Source organism: Daphnia magna, linkage group LG4, assembly GCF_020631705.1.
Source record: "Daphnia magna isolate NIES linkage group LG4, ASM2063170v1.1, whole genome shotgun sequence".
NCBI lineage: Eukaryota > Metazoa > Arthropoda > Branchiopoda > Diplostraca > Daphniidae > Daphnia > Daphnia magna.
The window spans coordinates 7,234,979-7,252,205 of record NC_059185.1 but is presented as its reverse complement, the minus strand read 5'-3'; the positions used below and the strand labels follow the sequence as shown (position 1 = coordinate 7,252,205).

General features: G+C 39.9%; 3 protein-coding genes across 4 annotated transcripts; 2 read left to right on the top strand and 1 right to left on the bottom strand.

Annotated features, from left to right (window-relative positions):
* Positions 1 to 261: 261 nt before the first annotated feature.
* On the top strand, positions 262 to 13,595 carry LOC116922099 (E3 ubiquitin-protein ligase PDZRN3-B). Its single transcript, XM_045172906.1, has 9 exons — positions 262 to 479; positions 1,692 to 1,865; positions 8,414 to 8,551; positions 9,175 to 9,411; positions 11,171 to 11,491; positions 11,621 to 11,719; positions 11,860 to 12,042; positions 12,142 to 12,272; positions 12,366 to 13,595. The coding sequence occupies exons 2-9, from the start codon at positions 1,845 to 1,847 to the stop codon at positions 13,582 to 13,584; spliced, it is 2,349 nt and encodes a 782-aa protein (XP_045028841.1). The 5' UTR covers positions 262 to 479; positions 1,692 to 1,844; the 3' UTR covers positions 13,585 to 13,595.
* On the top strand, positions 13,595 to 14,592 carry LOC123471500 (PDZ domain-containing RING finger protein 4-like). The gene has a single exon (XM_045172907.1). It carries the CDS (start codon positions 13,626 to 13,628, stop codon positions 14,349 to 14,351), a length of 726 nt encoding a protein of 241 aa, XP_045028842.1. The 5' UTR covers positions 13,595 to 13,625; the 3' UTR covers positions 14,352 to 14,592.
* Positions 14,593 to 14,890: 298 nt separating this feature from the next.
* LOC116922128 (ras-like GTP-binding protein Rho1) lies at positions 14,891 to 17,152 on the bottom strand. 2 transcript variants are annotated; one of them, XM_045172908.1, is made up of 5 exons: positions 17,011 to 17,152; positions 15,959 to 16,128; positions 15,440 to 15,671; positions 15,224 to 15,375; positions 14,891 to 15,128 (listed from the first exon to the last, which is right to left on the bottom strand). In XM_045172908.1, the coding sequence occupies exons 1-5, from the start codon at positions 17,087 to 17,089 to the stop codon at positions 15,090 to 15,092; spliced, it is 672 nt and encodes a 223-aa protein (XP_045028843.1). In that variant the 5' UTR covers positions 17,090 to 17,152; the 3' UTR covers positions 14,891 to 15,089. The 2 variants fall into 2 exon arrangements, with proteins under 2 accessions (XP_045028843.1, XP_032784447.1); XM_032928556.2 differs by lacking the exon at positions 17,011 to 17,152 and adding an exon at positions 16,408 to 16,569.
* Between the last annotated feature and the right edge of the window lie 75 nt (positions 17,153 to 17,227).

Genomic DNA, 17,227 nt, shown 5'->3' with positions numbered 1-17,227 from the left:
GTGTAACACACAGTAAGTGAACGTAACCAGGAAGAATTATTCTTTTCTTCAAGCAAGACGCAATGACTGTTCAAGGTGCAAAGTTTTCCAGTTATTTATTTTGGGGTGTTCCAAACGTCCATCCTGTGTACCGGCTGCTTGGGGGCTTGAGAGCCCTGAGGCTGAGGGCAACCCAGTAAAAAGAACTCGTGTGTGTGCGTGTGTGTGTGTGTGTGTGTGTCTCTTGGACTCTTTAGAGACTGATAGACATGCTTGTTGCAGGAGTCAGAGTCAGTTGAGGTTTTGCCCTCGTACGAGTCGGTTATAGATTCCGAGCAATGGCAGACGCCCAGCCAGAGTTCTAGCCATTGAACTGCAATTCAATAGAACTTCTTTGGTGTGTATTCTCCGATCACGTGCGAAACAGTAGCTGTTTCAAAAGGATAACCCTGTTGTGTAGATATGTGGGACTATTGGCCAGCTGTATAGAACGTTTAACGGTAAGTGACTTCTTTACTCAATCATGTCTGAAAGCATAAAATATGTGAACACTCGGCAAGGGCTTACTCGTGCGTGTTGCCATTGGCCGAACATGTACTGCTGGTGCTATGATACTCAACAACACCATTGCCCAAGTTTTTTTTTTGTTTTTTTGTTTTTTGTTTTTATTTAACAAGCTTAGTTGAAATTTATCACATCGCCATGCGTGTTGTGAAGTGAAAACGGTTTTTATTTCCCGCAAGTGAGATTGGCCAAAGGAAAAAGAAAACTACACGTTACATGATCCTCGTAAATCTGATGCCAAATCTTAAAAATAGGCAATACCTTTTCTTGAACAAGTCAGTCAACTTTCCTCGTTCACTATGGCATGATAAATCTTTTGTCGGAAAGTTATTATATCCCTTTTCATTTTTCTTTTTTTTTTTTACTTCATATCGAGAAGCTGTTGAACAACGGGCTGAGCATAAGAGTTCTTGAAAGCACCGAAAAAAAACAAAAAAACTCAACCTACAGCATTCATAACGCAGTCAAGACGCACATAGCCGCCAGGCGTCATTCTCAGCTGGCTCCGAAAAGTCTGAGCGGCTCTCATCTTCATAACTCTTCAAGCCCAGTTGGGTGTGCTGGTGCAGCCCTTTTTCCATCACTCCCCTCGTTTTTCCTTTTCTTTCCCTATCCACCCGGCACGACAGTCTAAATGAAAAGTTCGCTTAGGACGGCCGAGATCGAAATCAACTGACTCGGATGGACATGGGAAAATATATATATTTTTTTAAGTTCTTTAATAGATAAAAAAAAAAACAACAACAACAACAAAACTGACAAATTGTTCTCGAAGAAAAAAATCATTTTATACGTATATGGTATGAAAGCCACATTTCTGTTGTACAGACGACTTCCTGTCTAATTGTTGGCTGATAAAAACCGGAAGAGAAGGGTCAAGTCTTTTGTGACTGGGCGCAGATGTGGTGGAGGATATGCCCGTCACCTTTCCAAGACCTTGTATGGTGTTGGAATCCAAAGACTTTTTTTCTTTTTTACAGCTCCCTCTAATTCACAGCATATAAATGCGCGTTTCCCTTTTTTTTTTTCCGACACTCATAAAACACTTGGAGCAATCTTGTAATCCATCACTGGCTTTCATTCGTTTATGTGTGATTTAAATACGGTAAAATTGACTATAATCTGCTTCTTTTTTTTTTTCTTTTCAGGTTGTGCGTGCCCCCCCTCCCCCCTCAACTTAATTGTAGCCCCTGGTTTGCGTTAGCGGACATGAGTAAATGGTGAAGCACAACATCTGGGAGGAATACTCTTCTTGATTTCGACAGCGCAGGAACTTCAAACAGTGCTGCAAGGGACAAGCAATGGATTTCGTTATTTTACAAGTAAGAACCAAAATTTGCTTTCGTAAACTCGGTTATACGAAGAACTGGTATTTTGAAGGTGTATGAATAATTTCGATACCAAGTGGTGAGGAATCACGATTTGGTCCCACGTATTAAAATAACAAATGAGTTGAAGTTGAATAATATCCAAAACATTGTGTGTGTGTGTGTGTGTGTGTGTGTGCATTCGAATAAGCTCTTCGTCGCTCGTGATGGAACGTAAAATATTCATAAAAGGAAAAAACCTCCCGAAGCATACGTGTTCTCGAAATGGTTGAATTTATTTTTATTTTTTTATTTTTTCCAGCCCTCCCTGCGATCTTTTGAAAGGGGAAATGGGTTCAATCACATATTTAATATGTATCGTCTTGGAAGAGGAGGGGGGAATCAAAAACATTGTGGGAGGTCCTTTTAAATGCCAACGTCGCACTTGTGATGTTACCTGAAACCACAATAAATACTAGCTTTCGTATAGCTCTTGCACAGCATGTCCCTTTTCGTATCTTTTTTCTTTAGATGGTTCCAAACAGAAAAACAACGGGCTATCCGCCGATCACGAATTTTAACTTGGAATCTTTTTTTTTTTTTTTGCGCTTGCAGTTTAACTACGTGTCCGATTTGTCAGATACGCATCTGTAAAGTCTGTGAAATACTACCAAAGACTGTACGTTGTATTTTGACAATTTTTATTATTATTATTTGTTTTTTTTCCTCTCGTCATTTGATTAACGTTGATCGTACTCTTTGCCAAGTTAAACAATGCGTGGCTACGGATGTCGAGCTCCAAATACAACACCATGTGGTTACATGTTAGCGTGAGCCGTCTTAAAACGAGGGTAAATTTTCTTTGTTTACGTAACGGTCAGCTATAAAAAAGAAAATATGTATATATACACATTTTCTTTTTTCTTTTTTACAAGAACTATATTATTATCCAGGCGTTATGATGGCATCCAGGTTTAAAAAAAAAAAAACGAGAAAAAAAAAAACGATCTGCTCCAGGCTATTTCCATTTCATCGTCGACTTTGAAAATTGTATCAAACAAGCGATGATTGAGGCACGAAATGCGGTTTCGTTCCATTTTCGACTTCCAGAGGCAATAACGACAGTTGCTGGTTTTCGTCGATTTATTTAATGAATTTCTCGTTGGGCAAAAAAAAATCGTCATTAAGAGACGTCATTCCACGCAATACTTGGCGGAGGGAGAGGGGCGGACCGGGGCATCTACGTTATTAGAAGGATTAAGGCTAATATTTTTCGAAGCGTCTGTCAAGGAGAAAATCGAATACATATACCACTTCTGAGGGGCTGACGAGCAGAGGAGGGAGAGGGAGAAGAAAGGGAAACCTTATTTATGCGCTCAAGACGCAATCAACGGACTCCATCTCCGACTTTATGGAAGCTAAGATAGATTTCTCTGTTGGTGCTCGTTCGAGTGAGCAACATGGCTGGAAAAGAAAGAAAAAAACAAGAAGAGAGGGGACGTGAACCGCGTCTATCTGAATCGGCTTTAAAAATTAACTTTCTGTTTTTAGTTTAATGCGCCTTTTTTTTCCCCCTCGGTTTAGCCGAAATTCGACCCTTTCTTCGTCCTCTTCATGCAAATTAAGACTTCGTGATAATAAGCGAATTGTTCAGAAATGCTAGGCCATCTGTTACCGATTCAATGAAATAGCTCGCTCACGCTTACCTCGATTTGTTTCGCCACGAGTCATGAACGTAATCATTTGAGTTTCCTTACCGAAGAAAATTTCAGAAATTTATTCAATGAAGGCGTTTGTTTCATTTTTTTTTATGACATTTTTGGTCAGTGTCGTGACGATGGGCTCGTGTGAGCAACCATCACGCTGTAGGGTCTACTCGTGTGGTTTCCGTTTCTTCATGGTTGGAAGCTCAGAGTGAACACTTTTGACAAACAACATGTCGTCTTCTTGCCCGCCTCATTTATCCTTCGTTTCTTTTTCTTTGAGCGCTTCTTTTTTTTCTTTTTTTCTTTCTTTCTTTCTTTCTTATCTACGGTAGTAAACAATGCACATTTTTGTGTTGTTGTTGTTGCAGGAGAAGAGAAAGTAAGCATCACAGTTTATGGTTGATCGATTCAATTATATTACACCTCACGTTTGGGTGGCCTATCCGTTTACTTTCTTTTGTTCACTTGTGAGTCACATGCTTATTGAACAGACACGGTCCTTTTCGGATGGCTAGTCGCAGTCACAACGAAGAATTAGCACCCAAGAAAACACGCAGTGAATAAGGACATTGACGCCAATGGGTCGCAAACTCTAATCGACTTGCAGTTTGTTCGTTGAAGCTGCCATTGAGGTTCCTGTATGGGAAATCAGCATTTTGTTTTTCTTCTCCGGTTGCTTTCTCTTAGGAGCGTTTTCAATTGAATCTTGTTACAAGTTTCTTTATTTTCACGCCCAAAGTCTCTCCGGTCGTTACAAGTATGGCAGCCTCCCTTTTTTTCTTTTTCTTTTTCGGCCTGGCCACGCGACCCATGCATTGCCATCAGAGGACCCAGAGAGGTTCTAATGTTTTCTTTCCCCCTGCCTTTTTTTTTTTTCCTTTTTCTTATTTCCTAGTTGGCTACAGCCTACCAGATTTTATGTTACTTTTTTCTGCCTCTCACAGTTTCTCCCCCTTTTTCTTCTCATTTCACTCCCCGCTTTTCATTTTTTTTTCCCCCTTGTTTCTTTCCGTTTTCTCTTTCCTCCCTCCTTTCGTCATCTTTTCCCTCGTCCACATTGGGCGTGCATACAAAGAACAAGAATAGCTTTAAATGGCTTTGAAGAAGGGCTCATTTTAATGACAACATTTTTTGTTTTGTTTGTTTATAAGAAAACAAAACAAATGTGGATGTTGACTTTCTTATTTTGTACACGACGACGACACACTTTCGAAGAACGACAAGCGCAAACAGTTGATTTCATCACATGATGTCATATTAGCAAACTGATGCGATTCGGAAAGGTTCGAGAAAGAAACGACGGCCATGAGGCAATCGGAAGTTTGAGCCTTGTCTATTTGTACATGCCGCTCATTCGTTTATCGCCGGCCATTTTTTCATGATTTCTATGCCAATAGATAGAAAGCGTAAAAAATTAAACCCCGTGACATTATCGCAGAGTGATAAATATCATAAACGACTAATCAACCCATCTGAAAGCAGCGTTCCGAAACACGTATCATGTTTCATCGATTAGCGATCGACTTGACTAAGATGTATTCACTACAGCTTTTATTGCTGAGTAGAAATCATGCTTAATTCCTCCGCTCGGAAAGTATTCACCCAATAAATAAATTTAAAATTGAATGGGCTTTTTACACTTTGAAAGTCAATTATGAGATTTATTCGCCTTTTGTTTATGTAGTACTGCACATGTTCAGCAAACTCGAAATGAGCGGCGGCCTTAGGAACAAGAACCGAAAACCCGTTGGCCCAATTTTGGAATGCGTGATTCAATGCTATTTCAGAATTACAATCGAAGTGGCCTGGCGTCACGAAATTCAAATCTATTGTATATGGCAGATTGGGTTCATCTAACAGCGAGAAGAAAAGCGGAATGTGACATTGACGTATGCATTTTTAAATGTGTTTTTTATTTATTTATTTTTCAAACCTTATCCGGCATTGCCGCAGCAGGATTAACCGTCGAAATCCTTTTAACGCGATAAAATTTAAGTATGAAGGCAAGAGAGAACGTGAAATGTCATGCCAATACACGCATGTCATTCAAAAGTTTAGCGCGAAGCAGTTTTTTTTGTGTGTGTGTGTGTGCTGGCTCCTTACAAGACGTGTCACGCTGTTGACCACCATGTATGGATGTTACATTGTCTATGCGCTTCCTTATCTCGTTTGGCTGGAATACCCGGAATTTTCATGCATATAGGTGTCCGATAAAATCACCTTGCCAAAAGATTTAATAGACTTATATGCGTACGATTTTCGCCGTCTTGCGGATCGCTTGCATCGTCAGCACGGCTGATCAAGTAAAAGTATAAAAACCGCAGGAGCCTTTCTAGTTAGAAGATTTCTCCTTTTCAATCCGTCCATGTGTTTCAGCGTGATTCTTATTTTCCTTAATGTACGGCATAGTCGAAATGTTTTTGTGTTTTTTTGTTTTTGAATTTAATGGCCGAAATGATTGCAATGTCAGCAGTTAACCTATTGATTATTTGGAAAACCATGTACCAAATATGGTCAAATATAGATAGATTCGAAAATTCATTGCCATAATGTTTGGTTCGAATGCCGCTTTTCTTGCTTTCGGAATAAGGGAACATGGTTTGGCAATCCTCTTTCGTCAGCTAATGCAGTAATAAATGGTTCCACAACTTCGTTCTATATTGGCTTGGAAACCGTAAAAGGAGCTAAAGGGAAAGTTAAAACATTCGACGTTTTCAGGCAGATACATTAACACAATCTTAACGTTTGAAATCGGCAGCGATAGAACAGAAAAGTCTCTCACATTCCCCGGGAATGTGACGGGGTAAACCGCTCTTGAGCTGCAAAGTCTTTTTAGAGATCCGTAAAACACAGGGAGCAAAGGGAGAATAGGCTAACTGTAAGTTCTTGATCATTACGTTACGGTCGGATAAACAAGCAAAGATCCCCACATTGGCGTATGCAAACAGTTTGCGGTAAATGTGGATATCCTCACTCAACGGTTGTCGACCCGATGGTCAAAGTAGGAAAGTTCCATTTAAAAAAAAAAAAGAGAGAAGGGGGAAAGGCGAAACTGGAAAGCATAAAAAAAAAGGCGAAATGCCAACCATAACGGCTGTTATCAGATGTCAACAAGAACCCATCCTTCATACGTGGTAGACTGTTATAAGGGGGTAGCAGATTCATTGAATATGCATAGTCATCGTAAATCATCTTAAGAATGCAGATTGTCCTTCCTGTTGCCTGTTTAACAGTGAATAGTTTCTCGGTGAAAAATTCCGTAAATATCTGCCACAAACTGTGTGTTTTGTTTTTTTTGCACTCTAGTCAAAGACATCGAGGGGTATATCGTCAGACTGAAATATTGCTAGGCTCCAAGTGTCGTTTGCCTTTGAACCAGATTGGTTTTTTAAATGGAAGGGTCAGATTGGCTGTTCCCTTCATAAATGAAAAGTTTAGCACTATTTATTTGATGGTTTGTGTATTGGGTAAATGGAAGGCTGACACCCTAGCTCATCGTAAAGAAATAACGGATCAGTCGGAAAGGGCAAACGTTTTCTTAGACATCGTGGACAACAAACGTGATGCTTAATTGGCTGCTTCATTTGCTGAACACACAAGTTCTTGAATTGATCCTAATTGCTGCCAATCAACATGGGTTTCAATAACATGTCGGGACATAGCTTTTTTTTAATCAAACCGTTTGTCTCTTCAGCTGTGTATCAGGTTTCATCGGTAACGTTATAGTCAAATTGATGTACAGATATTACTGGTAGGTCTATATAAGGCAGGACTCATCAAAGACTCGGAAGAACTAAATACCTTTGAAATTCAATGGTTTTGGATGTTGAATTGTTACGCAACCTTATCTTTTCACACATTTAAACCACAGTTGATGAAGCATGCTAATGTTTTAAATTAATAATAATGTCAAGTGCAGAAAAAACCAAAAATCTGATAAAAGTTTACGTCTAGAAAAACTTCGCAGCCACGTATATTCGATAACTTTGATTCGGTTTGACTTCGTTACTTTGGTCACGACATTCTCCTTTGTCGTTCTAGTTTAAAATGGAGTTGCTATTTAATGATTTCCGGCACTTAAATAGCGTAACCTCTATCGTTACAGCGGTTATAGGCTTCGTGGAGTTGTGCTTCCAGCGTTCTTATTGTTGCCAAAAGCAAACTTTCAAAAGTAAAAGATTTCTCTATAGACAGACCAAAGCTTTCCCATTTTCCGGTTTACTTAAGATTTATAATAATAAACAATACAAAAACAACAAAAAAGTTATTTCTATAAGTATTATACTAGATCGTCTTTATGTTTTTGGATGTGTGCGTGTGTGTGTGTGTGTGTGTGTGTTTGCACACAATATGAAAAGGAAGACGTTAATGTAAAATATATCAAACGAAAGCCGTTCGCCAAGGCCTTGTTAGTGTAAGCAAAACAGCTGCTTCTCGTTCTGACATAAAAAATCTGAAAGCGAATCGTGCAAGTCAATTGAGAACGCGGAACTGGTTAACTGGTTTCTATAGACTTTGTTATTCATTAAATGTTTGCTGTCCAGCAAATCACTGCATAAGCCGGGGCATGAACGCTGCTGACGTCAATATTTGTTTACTCATCCTACACGTATCAAATAAATCAAATAAAAATCATTTTCATGCAACAAAAATAATTTAAAAAGAAAAACAATCAAAAACGAAAAGGCTGTTGACCCTAGCAGTGCGAGGCTACCAACTGGCCGCAGCAGGCAAATATAAGAAGAGAAAAACACCGTATGCAAAACAAAACAAAATTCATTTCATTCGTTGCCTAACATAAGAGAAAAAAATATATTTGAATCGCAATAACACACGTTTGTTGGTCATTAATTGCAGGTCAATGGCGTGGACGTGTCCAAGTCGTCGCATGAAGAAGCCCTTGGCGTATTTCTATCGGCGTCAGAACCAATATTAGTGCAGATGCTTCGACGTGCTCCTGGTAATTCTTCGTCGTCGGAATTATCTCCAATTAAGGTTAGCCCTCATAGTATTTCATGAATTTCATTCTTAAAGCTAGTTATCTAATAACGCGCGGGCGCTAAGTAGAAAACGAATAGTTTTCAGCCAAATCCCAAGAAAGCAAGTTGAGAATCCCAGATGCACAAAATATAAAGCAAAATATTCCACATATGCTACACCATCAGCCGCTTCCGGTTAACAACTGATGGATGGGTATTGTCGAATCACGCTATGAAAGTTTAAAACGAGAGTTCGAGGCGCCGCCACATGCTTAAAACGAAAATAAAATGGAACCACTGGGCACATATGGGGCACTCGGTTAAGCTAGACAAATCACTTTTTTTTTTCATTCTTGTTCAAAATTTATCATAAATAATGAATTGCACTCACGTGCTAAAACAAATTTTTCAAAAGACTGTGTGTGCAAAACTTGTTTCATTAACCTAGTCGAGATTTTGAACGGGTTTGTTTGTGCAACTATACACTAACTTCTCAAAACTTTTAAATCTTGTTGACGACAGCATATAAAATCGTTCGAGTTGTTGAGTGTTTGTTTTTTTTTTTCCTGCCATAACTCATGTCATGATTTTCTAAAAAATTTTAAAAGTGGAAATTATATTTTTCATGTGTAAATGCAGCCGAAATCTACCATAAAAGAAAGCGCCATTTCATCTTCTCCGACATGCAACAGCCAACGGACTTGCTGCCTTCATGAACACGAAGTTTACGGTGGGATCAGAAATAGCGTTCAAGTTCAAACCGACTGGGCAGGAGTGAATCTACCCGTCTGGAGCGCTATTGATTTCTATCACCAAACCGAACAACTCGCCGAAAATGATGACGTAATTGAAGAAGAACAAGAAATGGAATACGAGGTATTTTTTTGTTTTTCCCCAACTATTTCGTCATAAAAGGTAGATGCGTTTTTTCAAAGCCGTTGTCGATACAGCTGAATTATTAAAAACGGCATGCGATAGAAAAATGGAATGAAAATTGACCTGAACGATATGAGGCATTCCTAGTTTTGCCAATTCGCTTTAAAAAAAAAACTTCCAATGTATTACGCGAAAATATTTTCGAATAACTTAAAGAATTAAGTTTGTGTGTGTGTGTGTATGTTTGTTTTATAGTATTAAGGGAGGGTCCGATTTTCATGGGTTGCCCTTTTGAATGTCAGGATATTAAGTCGGTCGGCCCACGAACGCTCATGTACTCTATTTATGGTAGTCGAGCAGATCCAAACCACGAAAGACCCCACGTAGTGCGTTTCTAATAGCTCTCGAGTAGAAAACCCTGAGACGAAGTCTGGAAAAAAAAAATTGTCGCTGAGAAAAGAAGTTTCAATGCTTGTTTTGTTTGTTTGTTTGGTTTTTTTTTTTTATTTTATTTTATAAATGCAATAACGAATTAACAATTAGACTAGTGTAATGATTGAAATTTCCGAATAAGAAATCCAAGGAGCGACATTTTGTAGCATGTTGTTTAAAAAAAGGGTTGAATGGACTGTGATTTGTTTTTTCTCCTTTCGAAAGACCGGAAAACAATATTCAAGAGGGAGGAAATAATCCACCCCCCAAAAAAATATAGAGGTACGGTAATAGAACGAAGCGTGCAGCATGACCACAAATAGTTGGGGCAGGCGCAACGTGGTTCTTAATCGTACGATGGGTACGAAGTTTTCAACATCGTCACGGGTCAGTCACGTTACAACCAGCCGACAGTATTATTATTATTTTTTTCTTGTTCCCCCCTTCGAGTTCAGTTAGCGATCTGCTTTTAAATCCCCCTTGCTCGCCAAACGGCCAAGTTGGGAGCTCGGTTGCTTGCTTTACCACCCGTCGAATCCAAACACAGGAAACCGTGCAGAGCAAATAAAATGGGTAAAAAGTCTAACTAGAGCATTGCCCAATATGCGCCTCACCCTCCGCGTGCACACAGTTTACCGAGTCTCTAAACTCTTCAATGCAGCAGTTCTTGTTTACTGTAGGCCACGTGCCCCAGTAGACCCACATTGAGCCACCCTAAGCTTTCTTTATATATATACGTACATATTTTTTTTTCTGTTTCCGCTATTGTTTATACTTCCTTTTAGGCCTGTTTCGGGGTTTTTTCCTTTTCTAAAACATGTCTACATTCAATAAGCCTGTTTAAAAAGACAAAAAAAAAAAAAGAAAGAAAAAAATGCGTGTATTTTTATATGAAGACGAAAGTTCAGCACACCCTAGCTTACATTATACTTGCACACGTTAACTTATGCATTGACTCACAATAAGCTCGGTCGTCTTGCTTGTTAGACTTTTTTTCGGGATGTCGTGCACAGACAGAAGGCTGCAGCTGCTGACAGCTTGAGTAAACCGGCATGCCCTACACCTATAACACATCGGAAGTTGCTCAATGCCAACTCATAAAAGTCGTTCCCGAATCAAAAATGCTTTTATTTGCTAACTAGTTTTCTGGTTTCGCTAAACATAATTTGAGAAATAAAATACATTTCTACGATATTTTATCTGTAACTTTAACCATTTCCATGTTGCGTTTTAGCAAAGCGTTTTTATTTTAATAAAAAATGCTAATGGTAGTAGTTGATTTAAAAGGAAATGGTAAACGAAAATTGCGATGCTATTCTGTTTGTAGGAAATCAAGCTGAAACGGAGGAATTCTACGGATAAATTGGGTCTAACATTATGCGATGGTCTGCCAGTATCACGAATAAATTACGATGATACTGGTAAACAGGCGCCAGCGGTGGACACGAGCAATTTCACCGAGAAGAAAACAATGAACAAGATCTATGTTGAAACAAACGACAACGCTACGGAATGTGAAGAGGATGAAGCTTGCGTCGATGAAGACAACACGGAAAGCGAAGATAAAGAAGTCTATATCCAAGCAATCGCCGAAGATAGTCTTGCGGCAGCCGACGGAAGACTTCTTCAAGGCGATGTCCTTTTGCAGGTATATACTGTATAAGGACTTAATGTTATCTTTAAATGAAAGTCCAGAATTCAATTTTTCTTATTGACTTATCTGTGATCTAATTTTATTTTTATTTGTTCTTGGAAAACTTTACTCGGGCATCTTTAGATAAATGGTGTAGATGTTCGAAATCGATATCAAGCCGAGAACTTGTTTGCTACCACCGGACCTGAACTGACGTTGCTCGTATCTCGGCCACATAATCAAGTAAATTAGCCTATTGTTTTATATTTATAGTTTCATCAAGTTGAAATTTGTCGGTGAACGAAGATGAGCAAGAGTAAAAACGGGCCGTGAGATTGTTTTGGATTTAAAAGGAAAACTATATCGTTGTTTCCACTTGACAGGCTGATCCCTTGGATGTGCTGTCTGTAGCTTTCCCTTATCCTGAGCTTGATGAAGAATTCCTAGAAGATGGAGAATCAGAAGAAGACGTTCAAGTCGAGGGCGACGAAGAGAGAATATTGGAAGACGAAGAAAATGAGAAAGGCGATGATAAAACGAGGGAAACTGAAAATCAACAACTTCAAGTAGGAAAAAACTGAAAAAAAAATAATAATCACGATTGAATGTACGCGAGGTTGCCATAACCTGATGAAATTATTTGTGTGCCATATATTTTTTTTTAGGCTTTGTACCTGCAGGAAAGGCATAGCCATGAAGTTGAATGGCGTCAGGACAGTGGCTTTGGCACTAGCTCTCTGCCGCGTAGTTCTAGCGATCAGGATCCGAATGAGGGATCTTTTGAAAGAACCGCTAGGTAATGATTGAATATGAATTTATTGTTATTGATTTTTTCCCCCTTAAAGAAAAATCGATTAATTAAAAAAATGTTGCCTTTGTTGGGGAATAGATCACGGATGAGTGATGGATCGACACCGAGTCAGACAACCGAAGAAATACAAACAGGCCCGTACACGTCGACAGTACCATGTACCAATCAGATAAACAGCGATATGACAGCTGATAAAAGACTGAACATGGTCAATAGAAAAATGGAATCGTTGGAACTAGAATGCCTGACTGCCGCCACTCGTTATTCCAGACGAACGACCCAACACCAGACAAGAAAACAGGAAAATGAAAAAGATGATTCAGATCACATTTATGAAACAATCTCGGAATGTTTGGATCAGGAACCGGTTTATTCGACTCCCTACGAACTACCCCCGGAGACAGTCAACGGCAAGCCAGTCACGAGCCATTCTTTCAGCTCTCGTGCTTGTCGTGGCGTAGCCGAAAAGTCAGGAATGAAAGATAATATTCCGCTTTCGGGACCTACCCTAGTCAAGAGCAACGTCCAATCTTTGTACAGAAATCATTGCAAACGTGGGATGCCACGGTCCGATCGAGTTGAGAAGACAAACGATGTCGAGCAGTGGATCCGCCAAGCAGCCGCCGTATCTCCGTTGCAACAACTCTATGCCCAACAGAACGGTTCAGGTGAATCGAAAAAGATGGCCGACTGGAGGGGCACAACTTCTACTAAATTGAGTTCCAGCAGTGGCGATTCGAGCGGACGGAAAGAAAAGAAACTTAGCAACGTCACCCAGAAAAGAATTGCTAACGAAGACGAGATGAGAAAATCGACCGTTCGCAATCGTCACAAATCGAATCATGCAAGCGTGGGCGAGGATCGGGATACTTCCAGTGCCTATAACACTGGAACTGGGGAATCGTGGCAAAGTGCTCACTTGTCGCCGCCTTTCCAGCAGTTGCCACCTGGACGAAGTTCTGCGCAATACGAGCAGTGTCTTTGTTGCCAAAAGAAACCTAACGCAGAATGGATGCAATCGTCGCTCTCTCTTTCTATCATCGTGTCCGGTGACCAGCTTGATCCTGTCTCTGGCTCTCTGATTCCCACCAATCAAATAGCTGACTGTGGCCACCAAGCACAAATTTCGACCCGTCTGTTAGGGCATGCACAACTTTATCCTGTGAAAGCTGTCAGCGGTGCCCCCTTGACCGCACGAGGGAGCCACAGAGAACTAAAAGGCAAACTGCTCAACTTGGTGACGTTGGGAAAAGTAGGATTGTTAATCGAACCAAAGAGAATGGCAATAATCGCCTAGCTCGAAATGATGCGACAGAGAAGAATTGCAATTACGTCACTATGTTACCGGCAGCTCGGACAATGTACACAAACGCCGAAAACCTGCAGCAAACGATCCGATTGCAACAGCAGCTTTTTCAACAGCAATTACTTCAGAAACAGCAACAACAGTCGGCAGGCAAACGCAATCTTCAACTTATGTCCACCATTGATGAAGATGCCATTCAGACTGGCTCTTTTGGCAAACTGATGTTCTCTCGAAACGGCCAGGAGCGTTTCAATAGAAAAGCAAACGACGCTTTAGTTTCGGAGCAGTTGCCAGATCACGAGCGCAAACTTCTGGAGACCAATACCGAATGGAGGATGAAGAAACGGGCGGACGGTAGTCGATACATAACACGTCGGCCAACCCGAGAAAGGTTATTGCGTGACCGAGCCCATCAAATTTCTGAAGAACGAGCTGGCACAACAACCGATGATGACACACTTTCTGAGCTAAAGCTGGGACGCTATTGGAGCAAAGAAGAACGTAGGCAACACGTAGAAAAGACTAGGGAGCGGCGTCAGAGACAAGAGGAGCTTATCCGCTCCAAAATACATTCGACTTGCACACTCGTTGACCACTCCAGTGAAAGCCAACGATGCCCTAACGAACAGATGTTGCAACTCGGCCAAGCGCGTTCGGGCTATAAATCCAACATAATGAATAAAATGAACAGATCAAAACTAATACCAGAAACTGCAAAGAATATACCACCTGGCCTACTTACTGTTACAATGGTCTAATAATCAAACGAAAAGTCTAAATTTGGTCTGCAAGTCTAAGCCAAGCATCGACTTTATGTCGTTCATCTTTGCTGTATATTTTGTACAGCGCCCTAATTCAACAAAATGAGGAATACAAACATGTTCCGCCAAGGCTAGGAAAGTCAATCCGCTAATTTGTAATTGTGAATTTGTATTTGTTTACTTACCCTTACCTTCGCGCCAATCCCATGTGAAATATACAGAATTTTTTTTCAGTAAATATCCGGCCTCATGTCAGATTGCTCTTCTTAGGTTTGATTATGGGAAATGCGGGAACAAGTATTCACTTTTTGATATATATATATATATATATATAATAGAAAAGACTACAGGGTTTGCTATAGCAAAGGATTCAAACAAACGAGTTTAATGGTTGTTCATGGGAATTATAAGAGCCATGTTTGTGAATAACACACCTTTGAAAGTTAAAAAAACACCGAATGTTCGAAACAAGAACTGAATTATGAATTTTGGATAATCTAGAGAAGCGCCAAAGTTCCGGATCGTTGTCAACAAACTTGGGATTTGAAACAACTGTATTTACCAGAAATATACGAGAAATTGGGAGAAGAAAATTTGTTGCTGTAGTAATAATCGAAGAGACGAACACAAAAGGAATAAATCGTCTGAAAAAGGTCGTCCGATGGTTGGTAGTTTCACATAGAAGAAAAAAAGGCCAATGCAAATGTTTTCATATCCTCTCCCGAATCCAACCTTTCACAAAATGGTACACTTGGGCTTCTTCTTCTTCTTAACCTAAAGTAACATTTTCCCAATTCAAAGTTTAAAAACTCTGACTTGGTTGACTTAGAGTGCCATAGTGGCACCCAAGAAAATAATATTCAACAAACCTGAAGGGCAGCTCGCGTAGCGGTTTCGAAGACTTCACGGACACCTTCCTTACTCTTGGCCGAGCATTCAAGGTAGGCAAATGCGCTAATTTTTTCTGCCATTGCCCGACCCTCTTCTGGTTTGACTGGCTCTTGCTTCATTTTGGCTAATTCTAAATTCAAAAGCAAAAACATAGTTAGACACAGGGACTAAAACACTTGATTAAGTAAACTTGCCTTTAATGGTGGCGGGATCATTCCGAAGATCTTTTTTGTTCCCGACAAGAATTATAGGGACGTTAGGACAAAAGTGTTTTACTTCGGGTGTCCATTTCTCAGGAATGTTCTCCAACGAATCGGGAGAATCGACAGAGAAACACATCAAGATTACATCCGTATCGGGGTAAGACAGAGGACGTAATCTGTCATAATCTTCTTGGCCAGCTGTGTCCCATAGTGCTAACTCCACCTAAATCAAATGAAAACAAGATTTGTTAGTTTTTTTACTTTCTTCCAGAAAATTATAAAATGCATCAAATGTTCTACAGCTCATGTTGGTTGTACCATCCACCTAATCGAATTTTTGACATTGCCAGTACGTAACTCACATATAAAGGACCAATACCATTATTTGTGAAAATCCTGATGTGGTTAAAGAATGTTATAAATACTGATTTGACTAATTGTTGTAAACATTATTCAAATACTGAGAATGGAATCAATACTAATATTACACACCAAAAATTTAATTTTTACCTGTTTGCCATCCACTTCAATATCTGCCACATAGTTTTCAAACACAGTGGGGACATACACTTCAGGGAACTGATCCTTGCTGAAGACGATCAACAGGCAGGTTTTACCACAAGCACCATCACCGACGATGACAAGTTTCTTTCGGATGGCAGCCATTCCTGCCCTGAATTCTACGTGAACAAACAAAGTTTCCTGTCAGTTGTTTTTTGCGCCATTATGATAACTTTTTCAAATTTAGTTCGCAAGCAATAAAATGTCTGCATATTTTAGTAAAATTCTACTGAACGGCTGATGAATAATATATTTGTTGGACATGTTATCATTCTCGTATAGTGGAAACATGCCGAAATGCCATCACAGCATAGGAGGTGAGAAACCGAATTCCGTTTTAACTTGCGTTATACAATGATGGCCAGACTAGTCTATCAACGAAAAGAAAAAATACTTACGATCAAGAGGCACACAAAATTCTTGAGGAACTTTATAAATAACTGAATTTCAACTATAAATTAGCGACACCGAGTTCTGATCAAACTCGCGTCGAGGGCACACCCAGCAGAAAATGGATGTTCCAACAAGCGGGCCTAAGGGAGGGGGCGCTAGCAAAATGAAACAGCAATGACGTCATGGACGCCATCTGCAAAACAAACGACAAACGCCACGCGTAGGGCACACGCCATCTGGTAAAAAATACGCATAACGATTGTTTCTACATCACCAATTTACCATACATCATAACGTTACACATGGCACGGATATGCATCATATGAGAATCTTCACTCTATTCTGAACTTTGAAAACCGTTTGTAAATAAATGTGAAAAATACTACTGCCCTAGTTCTAACAGTAATCCCTCCTATTGGTTGCCTGACTGAACGGCGTAGTATTTAGCCAAGCTATCCTTTCTTTCTATTGAATGCGAATGCCGGAATTCTAAGAATCATTGTCACGTCATTTTGACAATAATTTCAGCAATATTTTTTCGGTAACAAATGACGGGGCGACTGAAAAAAACTTCCTTAAAACAGTCTTATATTTCACAAACGTCTTACCTGACGAGCGATTTCCCCATTGCGTGAAAGTCACCTTAGGCACAGGAAGATTCTGGGTAAATTCTTTCACTCGCTTCATTGTCCGAGGCTACCGCTTATGGTAGTTTTGCTCCGCCACTTCGGCTGGCCAAACCCAAAAACGGTAGACTGCAAGACGTGACCGAACTCTATGGAACTTTGGTTATGTATGCGTCACTTGTCATTTTCAAACCCTGTT

Excerpts from the sequence above, each read along its gene's own strand:
- LOC116922099 (XM_045172906.1), top strand. The coding sequence starts at position 1,845 with ATGGATTTCGTTATTTTACAA. Across the intron at positions 1,866-8,413 it reads TGGATTTCGTTATTTTACAA|GTCAATGGCGTGGACGTGTC; the intron begins GTAAGAACCAAA and ends CATTAATTGCAG. Across the intron at positions 8,552-9,174 it reads CGGAATTATCTCCAATTAAG|CCGAAATCTACCATAAAAGA; the intron begins GTTAGCCCTCAT and ends GTGTAAATGCAG.
- LOC123471500 (XM_045172907.1), top strand. The coding sequence starts at position 13,626 with ATGTTACCGGCAGCTCGGACAATGTACACAAACGCCGAAAACCTGCAG.
- LOC116922128 (XM_045172908.1), bottom strand. The coding sequence starts at position 17,089 with ATGAAGCGAGTGAAAGAATTTACCCAGAATCTTCCTGTGCCTAAGGTG. Across the intron at positions 15,672-15,958 it reads TTGAAGTGGATGGCAAACAG|GTGGAGTTAGCACTATGGGA; the intron begins GTAAAAATTAAA and ends CATTTGATTTAG. Across the intron at positions 15,376-15,439 it reads TGATCCCGCCACCATTAAAG|AATTAGCCAAAATGAAGCAA; the intron begins GCAAGTTTACTT and ends TTTTGAATTTAG.